The following is a 15,652-nucleotide window of genomic DNA, read 5'->3' on the forward strand; positions in this document are numbered from 1 at the left end:
ATATAACGAAAAACCCATGAGCTACATCATGTGACCTACAGATCTCGGTAAGCACGTTAAATGTTTAGATTCATGAGAGTACAATCTGAAAAAGACTGACCAAGTATGGCTTTCATGAAAGGGTGACTAGGAAAAAGTCAAGTCAATGTCCAGTACTCAACCCCATTGAGATGCTGTGGCAGCATCTGAAGAGAGCTGTGCAAATTAATGCCCTCAAACACCAATGAACTGAAGCAATGTTATAAAGAAAACCTCCTACAGAACAAGTTTACTTCAAGTTATTGTTGCTGGATGTGGTTCTACATTTTACTGAATTACGGGGTGTACTTATTTTTGCCCACCTGGTTTCTGAATGCCTGAGAAATTTCTACATATTGAAATATGTTGGGTTTTTTTTTTTTTTATTGTCAACCAAGTTTCTTTGTAGAACATGAGGACCACACAATAGTTATTTAGGCCCTGATAAATAAAAACTTAGAATTTAAGGAGGGTGTACGTTCTTTGTCCTGACTGTGTGTCCATGTAGGAACCTCCAGGTTTTCCAGCTTCCTTCCACCACCTGAAATGTAGGTGGGAATTTTGTGTGTTGCCTTCCGATGTCATAACCAAGGTGTATTCTGGCCTTGCCCCTGTGTTCCTGGGATAGGCTCCAGATTTAATGTGGTCCTAACCAGGATAAACCGATTACTGAAGATGAATGAATCAATTTGCTGAACTGGTCAGTTAAAGTACATGAGGAACTGTCAGGACTGCTATTTGGCGAGGGATTCAACAGAACACATATTTGACTGTTGCACACAGTTTATTTAACAATATGGTATAGAAGTATGAAACAAGTTCTTTTAATCAGTATATACAACGATCTCAAATTGTTTGTCCTCATATGTACAGTATCGCAATCTGCATGATTTACATTGCTTAATTCAAGTTTAAGGAGGGAAAAGCCTCATGTAAGGGAAAAAATGAGTAAAGCACTCTCTTTGCACAAATCAGCAGTCAGATACCTCTGACCCTTACCTAGAAAGAGATAAGCTTTTCACTGACAGATCAAAGAAGAGACCAAGCAGAGTTCTACACATTGAAACGTACGCAATGCAGGCCTATAAATTATGTATTTGGGCACCTTAAAAATAAAAGCAATTACAACTCCTCACTTATTTTGTAGAAGAGATCCTTTCTGTACAAATAAACACTGGTCCTTCTATACAGGCACCTTAGATTGCAGAAAAAATGGTGCATCTCTAAAGGCATGTTTACAATCTAACATGAATAAACATCAGAAAGGAATGATGACTCATCACTGATTTAACACATGACTTATCTTACAGTCTCTGAACACAAAATCGCATCTAAAATGGAAAAAAAAAAAAAAGTCTTCAGTAATGAAACAATAAATTTCCATTGCAAATCCAGACCCGAGGAATTTTTTTCTTTAAACAAAATACAGGGCAAAATTATTTTCATTGCTGGCAGGACATACAAAAGGGGGAAAGAATGATTGAGAGATTCATCCACATACAAGCATAAATAGGAAAGAATAGCAGTCCACTGGTTTGTAAACCATTCACATCCTTTGTCTGAAATATATATATATATATATATATATATATATATATATATATATATATATATATATATATATATATATATATATATATATAACTGCATGAACGTGAACACCTCTCTATCATCTCTCATTGCTACAATCCTTCCACAAACTTCTCTAATGTGTCTCCGGTGGTATCTCCCACCATACTCAAGTCATTTGTCAGCCCTCTATGGTTTGGCGTGTTAAGCTGAGAGAGCATCGTGCTCTGCTCTGGCGTACACAGATGGCCCTGTTCCATGGAGCCTGTCAGTGGTACAACCAGTGCAGGGTGGGGGGAGCTGGAGTGCAGCGAAGTATGCTGGGGAGAGGGCTGGGGCTGCATGCGTGGGGATGGACTGGAATGTGGGGGCTGCTGTGAAGGGGGACGGGGCGATTGCACTGGGGCAGGTGACCTTACTTGGTTGCTCAATGCATTGACCATGGTCTGTCCAGGTAAATGTGAGCCTTGCTGCTGTCCTGGGAGGATATGGGGCTGAGGGCTCATTGAGGTGGCTTGAGGTGGTGATCCTATCTGCTGCTTCAGCATCTGCTGTGGTAGCTGTTGCTGCAACATGCGCTGTTGCATCATGTTCTGGGTTGGGTCCATGTTCATTCCAGGTTGGCCTATTTGGGCCACACCTGGCATCATGGGCCCGCTGCCCATGGTCAATTGCTGCTGCATGCGAATTTGAGAGTAGCTAGCTGCACTTTGAGGCTGGGGAAACCTCCCCTGGCCAGGAGCCAAGGCTCCTTGCTGCTGCTGTTGCTGCATTTGGCGCATGAGCTGTCGGCGATAAAGCTGTTGGTTGCCATTGTGTGCAGCATTCATGAGTTGGCCCTGTGGCCCTAAAGCTTGCTGAGGTTGCATCCCCGGCCTCATCACTGGGGCACTCTGCATGGCAGACATATTCTGCAAACCTGTCTGGACTCCGATCATAGCTTGCGGGTTCTGTTGCTGCTGGGCTTGCTGGGGCTGGCTGGCCTGATACTTTGCTGTTCGTTGTTTGATGAACGCAGCCATCAAGTGAGGGTTTAACTTGAGAATGTTGAGGACCTGCTGCTGCTGCTGAGGTGAACTTGGTGACTTCAATTTGCGTAATAGCTCCTGGAGGGCACCTGGTGCAATGCTGCTGCCTGCCCCTCTCTGGGCCACGTCAATTTGCTGTGGGGCTTGAGGTGGCACTGGCTGAAGTGGCATGACACCCTGTATGGGCCGGGGTTGCTGCTGCTGTATCATAGCCCGCTGCATCAGAGGAGACTGTTGAGGTGACTGGGTTACCTGAGGCTGTTGAGATACCATAGTGGATGGCTGTGTTGGCACCTGCTGTGGCTGAGGGGCCTGTGGATTCTGCATGGGGCCTTGCATCCCAGCACCCCATGACCCAGATTGCATTCCCTGCTGAGGACCTCGGGGCCCCATCATCTGCATGGGTGCCACCATGCGAGACTGGTTCATGGGCATGCCATTAATGTTGACTCTGAAGTCGGGCTGCGGCTGTTGCTTTGATTTGGTTGTCATCTCTATACTCCGCGCAACCTGCAAGGCAGCTAGTGTCGGTTGCTGTTGTGGTGTTGTTGGCTGTGGAGGCATGGGAAGGGGAGATGGTTGCTGATGTCGGGGTGAGGATTGAGGACCTTGTTTACCCTGGGAGCCTGGTGTAGGTGGCTGGCTGCTGCGTCCATTGTTGGCGAAGGCTTGGGGCATGGCAGCCATGTTCTGGTTTGACACTTGGGGCTGGTTCGGTAATGGCTGAGGTGTCTGTGGTGTACTGGGCTGCTGTTGCTGAGAGTTTGGGGTACCAGGAGCCCCTGAGCTGGGGGAAGGCAGGGGTTTTTGCATGGTCCGGCCCTGCATGAGTGCCATGCGCCGCCTCATCAACTGGGCTTGTTGTAGCCGCTGCTGGAGCTGCTGCTGGCGCAGCTTGTGCTTGATATTGAGGCAGAAGGGCACAGGACACTTGTTCTCTGGGCAGTGCTTGGCATGGTAGCAGCACAAGGCGATGAGCTGTTTGCACACAGGGCAGCCCCCGTTGGTCTTGCGCTTGCAGCCTTTGGTGTGTTGCACCACCCGCTTCATTTTCTGGCAAGATGGTAGTGAGCAGTTAGCGTTGCGGCACTGGCAGGCATGTACCAGAGATTGGATACAACGCTGAATGCTCAGGCGCCTGCTTTCCTGTGGGCTCTTGGAGGCCTCGCTATTCTGGTTGCTGTTGTCATCATCAAGGCCAAGGCCCCATTTCACCATCTGATGTTCATGACCCTTAGAATTGTAGCAATTAATGCATAGGTCAAAGTCCTGGAAGAAAACAATTAAAAATCAATATTTTTGATACCTTGATACTAACTTTCATTAAATTATATAAAAGCTTGTTTGCATAGCAAAATATATCACTTCTCAATTGCTATTTCAAAGTATTAAATCATGAAATCTGGCAAGTGGAGTCAGGGTCCCAACTGCACACATGAACTGACCTCACAGACAGTGCAGTGCCAACGTGTCTCTACATGGTGCTTGCACTCATTGCAGGTGTAGACAAAACGGTCCTGACCCTGGTTATGCAGCTCTACCAACATACACATAGTGCTCCACTTGCAGCGGCGCAGGGAACTGAACTCCCAATGCTTGTCCCGTGCTAACGTTAGGAAGGCATCACGGCCATCCATCAGGTCACAGGTGAGTAAAGGGTCAGGGTCCATAATAGGAGGCAGAGTATTGATCACAGGACCAGCATAGAGGTGGATTACAAAGAAAACCTAGATTGAATTGAAAGGTTGGGAGAAAGCAATAAATATACATTGATTTTAGGAGTTTAGAAATGTTGTATGTGAAATATTCTCACAACAAGCATTTCAATGTACAACTGTCCCTGACATTTTCTGCAGATGACAAATAAACTTGAAATATATGTATCAAGCTGTTGTAAAACGGAGCATGTGAACGAAGCAGAGCGATGTGGTACTGCACTCAATATTCCAATCTATGCGTCTGCGCACCGCTCAATCGCTCATAGCCCAAGCGAATGCTGCACTCATGCACTGTTCATGCTCACTGTTACAAAAAAGTTCACTCAAATCTCGCCCTGGCATGAAATTTTTCTGTATACTTGTTTGTGTTTGTAATACACTGCTTGATGCCTTAATTACAGTAGTTGAGATAATAATTATGATATTTGTGGGTGACATTCTGTTACAAGCTGTGCCTTTTATTAATTTTTATAAATTTATAAAATTGATTAATTTAACAGATGTCTAGCTAGCCCCTTGGTAAACTTTAAAAGGCAATAACTGAAAAAGAATATCTGATTTGTTAGTCTTAGATCTTTACTGTGCATGTATGTATAAAGTTTTCAACTTCATTAAAACAATGTTTGAACTCCATAACCTTAGACCTATTGCTTATTTCACATTTTCCCATACCAGCATATAAAAAAGTGCATTCTGGGTTGAGCTAGTGGTGCTGAGCGGTCTGAGGGAGCGGAAGGGAATCTTAAGAAAGGCGCTCTCTGCTCCAGTGGAATTATCAGAGCTCCTCTCCACTCACATGCTCTGTTGTAGAACTCACCTCCTTGTGCTTCTCCATAGTTGCATAGAGCTTCTGGGACAGATCATTTGCTACATTTGGCATCCCTGGCTTCTTCTTGTTAGCTCGGCTCATGCTGCTCTTGTTCTTATTAGTCTTCTTGTTGTTCTTCTTTTTGGCATTCTTGCTATCAGCTTGGGTGCCCTTCAGAAAAAAAAAAAATTAATAGCTTTTAGCCCTTTTTTAAAGCGTTGCCACAACTCATTTCATGTATTCATTTTTATGTATCATAGTCTTGCCTCTACTGTCTCAGAGGAGGCTGTACTCTCCTCCTTCTTCCTTTCCTCCTCCTCCTGCTCAAGCTCCTTAATGCTTTCCTCCAAAACATTGGGCCAGAAGTCCCCCTCAAAATAAGGCAGCTCATAGGCACTTTTAATTCGATCCTCTGTAGCCTGTTTAAAGATGTCCTATAACAAGGAATGTATTTAAAGTATTTTTACCTGATGCCAATGAACTGACCAGCAGAATGCCAGAAGGCTACTAGAGGTAAGTGGGCTCAATCATTTGTACCGTTTCATACAGTATCATACGGTGGTACTGCTCCATCATCTTACCTTGTAGTCATGAAGTATTCTTTCTGCAAAGGCTTTGTCCAGCATTTTGCGGTACCACTCCTGGAGTCTTTTGGGCTTTGGGATCTTCTGATCAGGAGGGTGACAGTGAAATATATAGTCATCTCCTTCACTTGGTGGGCAGGCCCAGATGTGACCGGTCACATACCTGGATATAGGGAAAATTAAATTCAAGCTACAGCGTGTACAATTTTTGTTAAACATGGAAAAAATAAACAAGATTTTTGAGTCAGGAGATGGAATTAGCAGATCATTCGTACACATCCATCAGCTTGGATAAGTCAAATATAATCATGCCCAAATGTCAATTATGAAAGTCAGACTACACTGGCAAGAGCCCCAGCCAATCAGGAGTTGGGCTGGGTAGCGAAAATTTGACCCAAAAGGCACCAAGTGAAACATTTCAGTATTTTGTACACATTAAAGCACAGAGGACCGAGCACTGAAAGTGAAGAGAGCACATAAGCTTGTCGCAAAAAAAAAGTCCAAGTGTACTTCATAAAAGACAATGACCTGAAGCACACTTCGAAAGCAACCCAAAACTTTAAGGCAAAGAAGTGGAATATTCTGCAATGGCCAAGTCAATCACCTGACCTGAACAGAATTCAGCATGCATTTCACTTGCTGATGGTAAAACTGAAGGCAAAAAAGTCCCAAGAACAAGCAGGAACTGAAGACAGCTGCAATAAACGCATGGAAAAGCATTCAAAGAAACCCAGTGTTCAGTGATGTCTATGGGTTCCAGACTTCAGGCAGTCATGGACTGCAAACGTTTTGCTACTAAGTATTTAAAATGACAATTTAATTTATAATTGTGTTAGTCTGTCCAATTACTTTTGGTCCCTTAAAAAGGGGTGGACCACACACAAGTGCAGCAATTCCTACACTGTTCACCGGATTTAGATGTAAATACCCTCAACTCTGAAAGTCTGCACTTTGAGCTTATTCGATTTCTCATATAGAATTTAAACTTTAATGTATTGTGGTAGACAGCTAAACAATAACTTTGTCAGTGTCCAAATACAGTCCCCTCTCAAAGTATTGGAATGGCAAGGCCATTTCTGTTTGCTATAAACTGAAGACATATGGGTTTGAGATCAAAAGATGGTTATGAAACAGTAGATCAGAATTTCAGTTTTCATTTCCTGATACTTACATCTAGTCTTCTTTAAAAAACTTTTTTTGAAGAACATGTCACTGACAGGTGTTATTTGTTGCCCAGGTGTGTCCTGTTAAATTGATTGTTTAAACCATTCATAGCTCTAAATGTTTACTCTTGGGTTTTGCTTGTGAAGACTGCATGTGTTGTTAAACAGAATAAACCAACACACAGACTATTCTGAAACTAAGAAAAGAGGGAAAATCTATCAGAGCTATTGCACAAGCATTCCACATAGCCAATAAAACAAATTAGAATGCCCTGGAAAAAAACACTGGTGTACTAACAAGACATTGACTAGGTCGCCAAAGGAAAACAGCAGCAGTTGATGACAACATTGTTACAGCTGTAAAGAAAAAACCCAAAAACAGTCAGTGACATCACCAACAACCTCCACAGGGCAGGAGTGAAGGCATCACAAACCACCATTTAAAGAAAAGTTCGAGAGCAGAAATATAGAGGCCATACCAGAAGATGCAAACCACATCAGCAGTAAGAATAGGAAGGTCAGTTTGGAATTCACAAAAAGAAATACAGAGATGAGCCATAGATGTTTTGGAATCTAAATTAAGTTCTACCAAAGTGATGAAAAGGCCAAAAGTATGGAGATGGAAAGGATCTGCCCATGATCCAAAAAAAACATACAAGCTCATCAGTCAAGCATGGTAGAAGTAGTGTCATGGTTTAGGCTTGCATGGATGCTTTTGGAACAGACTCATTAATCTTTATTGATGATGTAACACATGATTGTAACAGCAGATTGAATTCAGAAGTCTACAGAAACATTCTGTCTGCCAATTTACAGAGAAATGCATCCGGTCAAATGGTCAAGGACTTAATCAGATGGGAAAAGCAGAAGGTTTTAGACTGACCAAGTCAATTACAAGTCCTTAACCCAGTTGGGGATGCTTTTCACCTCCTGTAGAAGAGACTGGAGGGAGAAACCCCAAAAACAAACAACAAATGAAAGAAGCTGTGGTACAAGTCTGAAAATGCATCACAAAAGAAGAATGCAAATAAGTTTGATGATGTCAGTGGGTGTCCAGCTTAATGTAGTTATTTCAAGCAAAGGGATATACAACTAAATATTATTTACTTTAAGACCATCAGATCCAATACATTTTCATCTTTTGATCTCAAACCCTAATGTCTTCAGTGAACAGCAAAAACAAAAGAATTGCCATTCCAATAACTGGGCACATGACTGTCATGTATTTTTACATTTCAAACTTTTAAAAGCAAGTTGATCAATTGATGTTGGTACATTTCAGACTCAGACAGGTTTGTCGATTGATAAAAATTATGAAGCTTTTATTCTCATTGTTTCTGTAAACCTGAGGGAACGTTGATAACAGCAGATAATTATCCTGAGTCACAAATACTTGGAGCACATACCAAACCACATTACATTCTCTACATACAGTACCATTAGTATATGAATGGTGTCATTGTTCTCTTCTTTAGCGAGTAGAATGCATTTTCGGGTGTAACCCTTGGCAACTGTTGCTGACCGATTAATCCGTATGTTGGAGAAGGATGTAGCACAATGCATGTTATAAACTGTTCTTCTGCATATAGCTAACAATAGTATTTTTTTTTTTTTTTTACAGAGTGTGCACAATTCAGAAATCGTACAATCATCAGCTCTAATAAGGCAATACAAAGACAAAACACTGTCAATATAAAAACTGATTTCTATCATTTGTAATGTGGACAGCACAGCTCTTCAGAGATCAATGTACCCACAGATACTCTGATGACAGTTTGTCAAGCATTTAAAACTTACCCAAGTTTCTTGACATATTCCAGATAACCAATCAATATTTCATGATACACAGCAGTTCTCAACAACCGAGGTCTGAAGAAGTGAATACTGTCAAGATATGATATGTAAACACGTCTGAAAAAGAGAGAAAGTCACAGAAACAAATAGATCAGATTTTTATACCTATAAAACATGACATCTTCACTCTCATTAGTTGACTGTCATTACCTGGTGTTAGGGAAGGGGCAATCAGATCCATATTCTTGGACATGCATGCCAAAAAAACACACATCTACTCCATCTACCTCTTCAAACGCAAAAAGTGCTTTGGTTCTGTACGGAAAGTTTTCTGCCATCTCCCCTGAGTCAACAAACCTGAAGACACCAAATAATCAAAACTGGACAAAAGGACCGCTCGCGTATGTAGAACAGGTCATTACTAGAATCTTTTTGGAAGATCTCACAGAAGGCATAGTATAAATGTAGACATGTCTTGTTTACCTAGATTTCATTCCAGGTTTGACATCAACCATCTTGTCTGAGCTTGCCACCACCCGTACAAACACTTCACCAGCATCAGGGTGGTTCTGCCTCTTCAAGTACTTATTTACACGGTCCTCTATGTATGTACCAAGCCTTGTAATCTGTAATCCTAGAATAGGGAGAACATATACTCAAATATATATAGATTAATTAAATCATTCCTGGATAACTTTTAAAAATATATAGGCTATATTCAGGCCAAACACTTGAATCCTGAATATACAGAACAGTCAGTTCTCAAATTACTCACTTTTAGCAGAAAACTTGTTCTCTTTTCTTGTTTTCCCTGACTTCTTAAGGCAGTTGTCGCAGAAAAATCTGTTAAAGGATACATGCACAATATTTTATATATATTAGAGATGCACCGATGTATCAGCCGATAAAGGCTATTTTTCCCTTTATCGGCCGCTGGTTTAAAAACATCCGATGATCAGGGCCAATTATATCCTGTCAATCAAAAGAGGGTGGGGAAACACATTGATTTCATGCTGTGTGTAAAGAATGTCTCTTGTCTGGAATGACGACAAAACTGCAGTTTGTAAGCTCTGTACTGCTAAAATTTTATACCGGAAGCTAGCAGCAGTTAAGCAGACGTTTCGGCGTGAAGTTATTTGTAATTATTTGAAAATTCTATTCACGCTGTACTATACTGAAAACACATTATTAACACATTGATGTTTTACTTTGTGAATTTAATTTATTTTTGAAAATATACACTCATGTCAAATCTGATGACTGCAACACACTCCAAAAATTTTGGGACAGTCGATGGCTTACCACTGTGTAACGTCACCTTTTCTTTTAATAACACTTAACTAACTGGTGTCTTCAGTGCCCAAACATGTTTAGCAAGCCGAGTTTCCCCCCATTCAACCATTATGCATTTCTTCAGCTGCACAACTGTACGGGGCCTTCATGAAGGACTAGGCTCCTTATATACTATGATTAGATGATTGCCTCACCTGTTTCACATCACCATCTTATTTCAACTTGTCACATCGCTATTAGTCCTAAACTGCCTGTGTCCCAACTTTTTTGGAATGTGTTGCATACATCAATTTCAAAATAAACATTTACCTTCAAAAAACTATGCAGTTGATTAGGTAAAGCATCAAATACCTTGTCTTTATACATTTTTTGTTTAAATACAAGTCAAAGTACATTTACATATCACACCTCTTTGTTTTTAGTAGCATTTTCCATACTGTCCCAATTTTTTCGGAATTGGGGTTATGTGTGTGTGTATAAAATAAAAAGCTGTTCAACTAAAATTTATCAGTAGCCATTCTGACAGATCAAGACAAGGGAACCTACCCTGATGGCCAGATGACATCATAGTGTAACACACAGATCTGATGCATCTTACGCCCACAGTCTTTACATTCAACAAACCTGTTAAAGATAAGCACAGAAACAAAAGTTATTCCATTAAAATATATATGAAAGAGCAAAATCCAGATGTGGTGTTATGCTTGTCTAGTGGTTTAACTTACGGCTCAGGGTCCAACATGTCATTTTTCTTCTTTTCAAACTGATCCTTTGATATCATACTGGAGAGAAAATAATTAATTAATAAATAATAAACAGATGTATACACACTAGATAGAAATTAGATTGATCTCAGAATGGATTTTGCATATTTGCTGATTAGATTCACTGACCTACTTTATACAGTGAACAAATGTAATGTTGATTTAACATGAGCTAATGCTTGTAACTAAACACAGAACACAACTTTTAATAAAACCTTCCCCCAGCATACCTTATTTTTCTTAACTTGGCAACAGAAGCTTGCAGAGGGTCGACTTGTATCAGGCATCAGCCAATTCGTATATCAACATTGTATCAAAAAGGAGATTTATATGTTCCTATTAACAAAATTATACTATAACAGTTTCTATAAAATGTTAAACAGTAACTATAAATGTTTCACAAACATGCCATTAACCAATTTGAACCACATTATAATACCACTACACTGGATCCATATCAAAATCATTATTGCTGGCCTTTGAACTTTTGATTCTAGATTATCTCAAATTGAAATCTCCAATATTTATATAATCAAAGCATTTGAAATGCCATTTCATTCAAAAACCCTGGGCTTCTGAAGCTATCTTGATATGGGTGTCACCCTCCTTTTTTTCATTTTACCACCTGAAATGTGGCTAGATGACTCCTACTCCCTCTTCAAAGGACGTCTCACTTACGTCTGAGATTGTGCAGGATCATCACCCAGGGTGACGTTGTCGCCCTGGATCTCGTTGAAGCACTTTTCGCAGAAGTGATACCTGTCGGCAAGAAGGCCATATTTGGGTGAACTGGACCCAGCACACAACAGCACAAATGGGCACACGGAGAGCAGCACAGCACAACAGCGTAGATCAGGCAGCCACGTGGAGAGAACACAGAGCAGACAGGCCGAGGCAAAGCAAAAGTTAGCATTTAAACGTAAGTAATAAATGAAGCCCTGTTCTTCACTATAAATAATGGTATGTAATTTCTACACATATGTTAATACACCTACATACAACGATTATTTTTCTAAACACCACCAAGCAAAATAATCAACTCAATATTATTTAAATTTTATTTATTTATTATTTCATATTTTTTTGTCTAAAAAAAGATTAAAGACACTTAAAGACACTGCATAATGAGAAAATGTAGGAACTAATAAAGGAAATTTTTTAAAAATCATGCTGACAGACTATTTTTACTCCCAAATTTGGTCAAACACTCGCATCATCCGTTATCTTTGTTCCTCATTGTATATTTCAATCATAACGATTTATCTTAATATCTGAAAAAAGCTTAAAAATTTATACTTGCGAGGTATAAACTGTGAAAAAGGCAATAAATATGATATGTCTCATATTTTAACAAAACTTCAGCAAAAGTTTTTATGGGTGTTCGCTTCAATATCTACATGACTGCCCATTATTATGAATGGCCAAGGGAATTTGGCCTGCATGTTACCTCATATATATACCCCTGCGAAACAGGAAGTCATGGTTGAACAATTTCCTGTTCCTAGTCACCCAGGTATATTAAAAAAAAATTAAAATATCAATGGGAATATACTTCAAATATATTTTTGTTACATGAATTCACAGGGGTGCTAATAATTGTGACACACATATATTTAACAAAGATATTTTGTTGGATAAACCTGTGTTCTGTTTGTAATTGTATGATATCCATGAGAGCATAGTATTTTTGTGAATTTTTTTTAACAAAAGACCAAAAGGTTAAGCACTAAAGACCATTTTTCAGTGTCTTCTCTGCTCATATTTTCCAAGGGTGCCAATATTAGTGAAGTGCACTGTATATGACAGTATAGGTATATAAGAAGTAATAAAGTATTCTAGTTATTGAATATGTATGGCATATGGTACATCTTGCAATAGAAATGCAGTCATTATGAAGTACTGCTTTCCGGGTGCATCTATGTCATTCAATTATTATCATGTAGTTCAGCATGCAGATACCTGTTCTGGTAGCTGTAGTATGTTCCATCTCTGGAGATGGTGCACAGCTGTTTGCCATAGCAGCAAAGCGTCTGAGGTGAAAATTCATACTGTGGAGGGACAAAGGGACATTGTCAAGGGACATGTAATTAAAATGAAGCAATAATAAGAAGAGAAATATAAACAGGTCTTTCTTTCCAGAGAGGTTTATTGTTTTCCTTACTTTTAATGCAACGTGAAGCTAAAAGTATATGAATAGTGACTTATTTTTGTTTAAATTAAAGCACACTAATTTAAATGAAATTCACTATAAAATGTATAATTTTAGATTTAGATTATAAGCTAATAGGCAGGTCCTGATCTAGAAAGGATTACCGAACAGCAGCCCAAGGAGTAATGGAGCCCCAAAGCCAGAGTTTCTCTATAGAGTCACTCTTATTAACTACCCAGAGTCAAAGGTCCAAAAGTCTCCTGAAAAACTGAAGAAATAGCCTATACATTCATTTGAAGATGCCACAATAAAGAAACCATCATTACACCTTCAAAGTGCGTGTTTATGATTTTAGATTTCTGTAGCATTTTGGGGGCCAATTCCTCTGTTATTGATGCAATTCAATATCAAAATCCAAAAAGAAAGTCAAAAACAATAGCTCCATTAGAACATCTAAAGACCTCTCAGAAATGTCCAATGAGAAATAAGGACACCCTTCACCTCTAAAAGAATAAATAAATTCATTAATAAATGAATGAATGAATAAACGAACAAATGCAGCTGTTAACGGCGTCCCCTAACTCATAACAGCATTGTCCTCCACACCAGTATACAACTGTATTGTCACTTGACAATACAGCCGTTCTGCTCGAGTCTACCTCACAATCTTTTTGAAAAATGCAACTTAAATGGGTGTGGATTTCTGTAAGAAGAAGGGAGGGGAGTATCAGTAATTTGAAATGACACAGCAGCAGTCCATGGGTATTTATTGATGTGATGTGTTTTAGACTAAATATTTTGACTTGATTGGAATGTTTGGACCTTTGCCAGTGTAACAAGACTGTTTTTGTCAGGATGTTATTGATCAGTGGACTACTATGAGGCTTCATAGGTGAGTTGCCTCAATTTTGAAAGTGTTTGTTTGTATGTTGGTGATCTGACAGAGTCGCTGATTGTAGCTGCTGTTGTGATTGTATCTTGAAATGGTTTGTATTAATCGAATCACAAGAATCTTAGCTTTCCAAAGATATATTACGAGTACATATGTACAAACAAAAGCTGTGTACACATAGAATAGTTTTGCACTTAACAATGTGATGGAGCTTTAAGTGGTTTGATTAGCACAAAAGGCAAGTAAAACTGTTATGGTTAAAATTTAGACACTTATCTCCTTTAAATCCTTTAAATATCTCCCGATTTGGAGCAATCTGAGCGACATGGGGTGGAGAGTGATGTCACATCCACAAAAATTGTTTAATAGCTCAAAAACCAAACCTGCACAAACACTCATTTTTGCAGCACAAATGTAGCACAAACGAATGCCATCGTTTTGGTGATTATTTAATTTCATGGAGTGCTAACTTCACAGAAATAAAACAGTCCTCTGGAACCTCGCGTGTTAAGTTAAAGAACTTTTTGTAATCCAATTTAATAGCATCTGTTAAATAAAATAATGAGAATCTTCAATATAACAATTATCTCATATCCAAATCTCTTTGTACACAATGTGTCCAAACAACACAAACATGATGCACATCCCCTGGTTTGATTACTGAATGGATCGTTAACAAAATGCACATAAAAAATACATGGTGTTAAAATTACACACAATTCAAAATCCACCCTTTATTTATATGTTTATTTCAGATTTATTCATTTATAAATACACTATCCATGCGGATAGCTCTGTGGTTAATGTGTTGGCGTGAGGCACACCCGCTGCCAGCAGCATTAGTCGAGTTCACATTTCAGTCAGTACAAGCTCCTCTTTTCGTGCCAGACCTGCATTTTGTTTCTTTTATTTTCCATTTATTACCCATTTGGATAGCTGGCCCAACTCGGTACCATTTCCACCTTTGTACCGAGCACTCCCGTAACAGTTTGATTTGCATGTTTTGTGTTCTTTGAACTAACGTGACTACATTTTGAAAGACGAGGAAATAAAAATAAAAACGAGTAAGTGAAATTAACCCTTTAAATAACACATAAGCATGGCAGATGGAGTAACAGAGTACAAGCAAAAATGTATTTTTTTTTGTTCCGGTTCGAGTACATTGTTCTAACAAGCTTTGAAAATAATACTTAAAAAAATTAGACACTGCTGACTTTTTTTATTTGTCAAAATAACAAAAATATTATAATAATGTTACATTTTATTACTATTAATTTATTTCATTATTTGATCTCCATGTCACAGTTCCACTTTTGAAAACCATCCCTTTGTGCCATCTGGTGGTAATTTCACAAAAGACTTTCACATTTAACTGGTTTGTATTACTGCCCTGGCCTTACGGCGGCGGTACACACACGATTCTGGTTGACTACCTACTGTATATACTCTTACATGATAAGTTATTACACTGATTAAAGTTTTTTTTTTTTTTAATGAATTAATTTCTTTTTTATTGGCTACCAGCTGTGTGCATGTCTGTATCCAGGGGCCCATTGTCTCATAATCCATCCCTGATCCATACCTTTAATACCGCACTGCACTTGATTAACTGTGTAAAACAGACCAACAGCAGCCAAGAACAATGTATAATGGAAATTTCATTAAATTGATTTGATGAAATTTATCTTAATTATTCCTTTAGCAAATTTACTTTTAATTGTTGATTCACTATTGATTTTATACTATGTAAGCTGTGTTCACCTAAAACACCTGGGGCCTGCTTAATTTCTGACAATTGAAAATTATATCGGCCAACTGTAAATTATGGATGTAACATTATATAATTATCTACACAATATTATGTATTTATAA

General features: G+C 39.1%; 1 protein-coding gene across 2 annotated transcripts in view; it reads right to left on the minus strand.

Moving 5' to 3' along the window:
* Window positions 1-1,671: 1,671 nt before the first annotated feature.
* The window catches only part of crebbpb (CREB binding protein b), a 99,927-nt gene continuing 85,946 nt past the window's right edge, over window positions 1,672-15,652 (minus strand). Inside the window, exons 19-31 of one of the 2 annotated variants that reach the window (XM_053652818.1) lie at window positions 12,699-12,787; window positions 11,418-11,498; window positions 10,701-10,757; window positions 10,522-10,599; window positions 9,458-9,525; window positions 9,166-9,316; window positions 8,893-9,039; window positions 8,686-8,799; window positions 5,723-5,888; window positions 5,408-5,575; window positions 5,151-5,312; window positions 4,061-4,342; window positions 1,672-3,884 (exon numbers count right to left, since the gene is read on the minus strand). In XM_053652818.1, coding sequence (XP_053508793.1) covers window positions 1,701-3,884; window positions 4,061-4,342; window positions 5,151-5,312; window positions 5,408-5,575; window positions 5,723-5,888; window positions 8,686-8,799; window positions 8,893-9,039; window positions 9,166-9,316; window positions 9,458-9,525; window positions 10,522-10,599; window positions 10,701-10,757; window positions 11,418-11,498; window positions 12,699-12,787 — 3,747 coding nt within the window. In that variant the 3' untranslated portion in view covers window positions 1,672-1,700. Of the gene's footprint in view, window positions 3,885-4,060; window positions 4,343-5,150; window positions 5,313-5,407; window positions 5,576-5,722; window positions 5,889-8,685; window positions 8,800-8,892; window positions 9,040-9,165; window positions 9,317-9,457; window positions 9,526-10,521; window positions 10,600-10,700; window positions 10,758-11,417; window positions 11,529-12,698; window positions 12,788-15,652 lie in introns of both variants that reach the window. The other variant, XM_053652810.1, reaches the window with a different exon arrangement.

This window comes from Ictalurus furcatus, chromosome 2, assembly GCF_023375685.1.
Source record: "Ictalurus furcatus strain D&B chromosome 2, Billie_1.0, whole genome shotgun sequence".
In the NCBI taxonomy this organism is placed as follows: domain Eukaryota; kingdom Metazoa; phylum Chordata; class Actinopteri; order Siluriformes; family Ictaluridae; genus Ictalurus; species Ictalurus furcatus.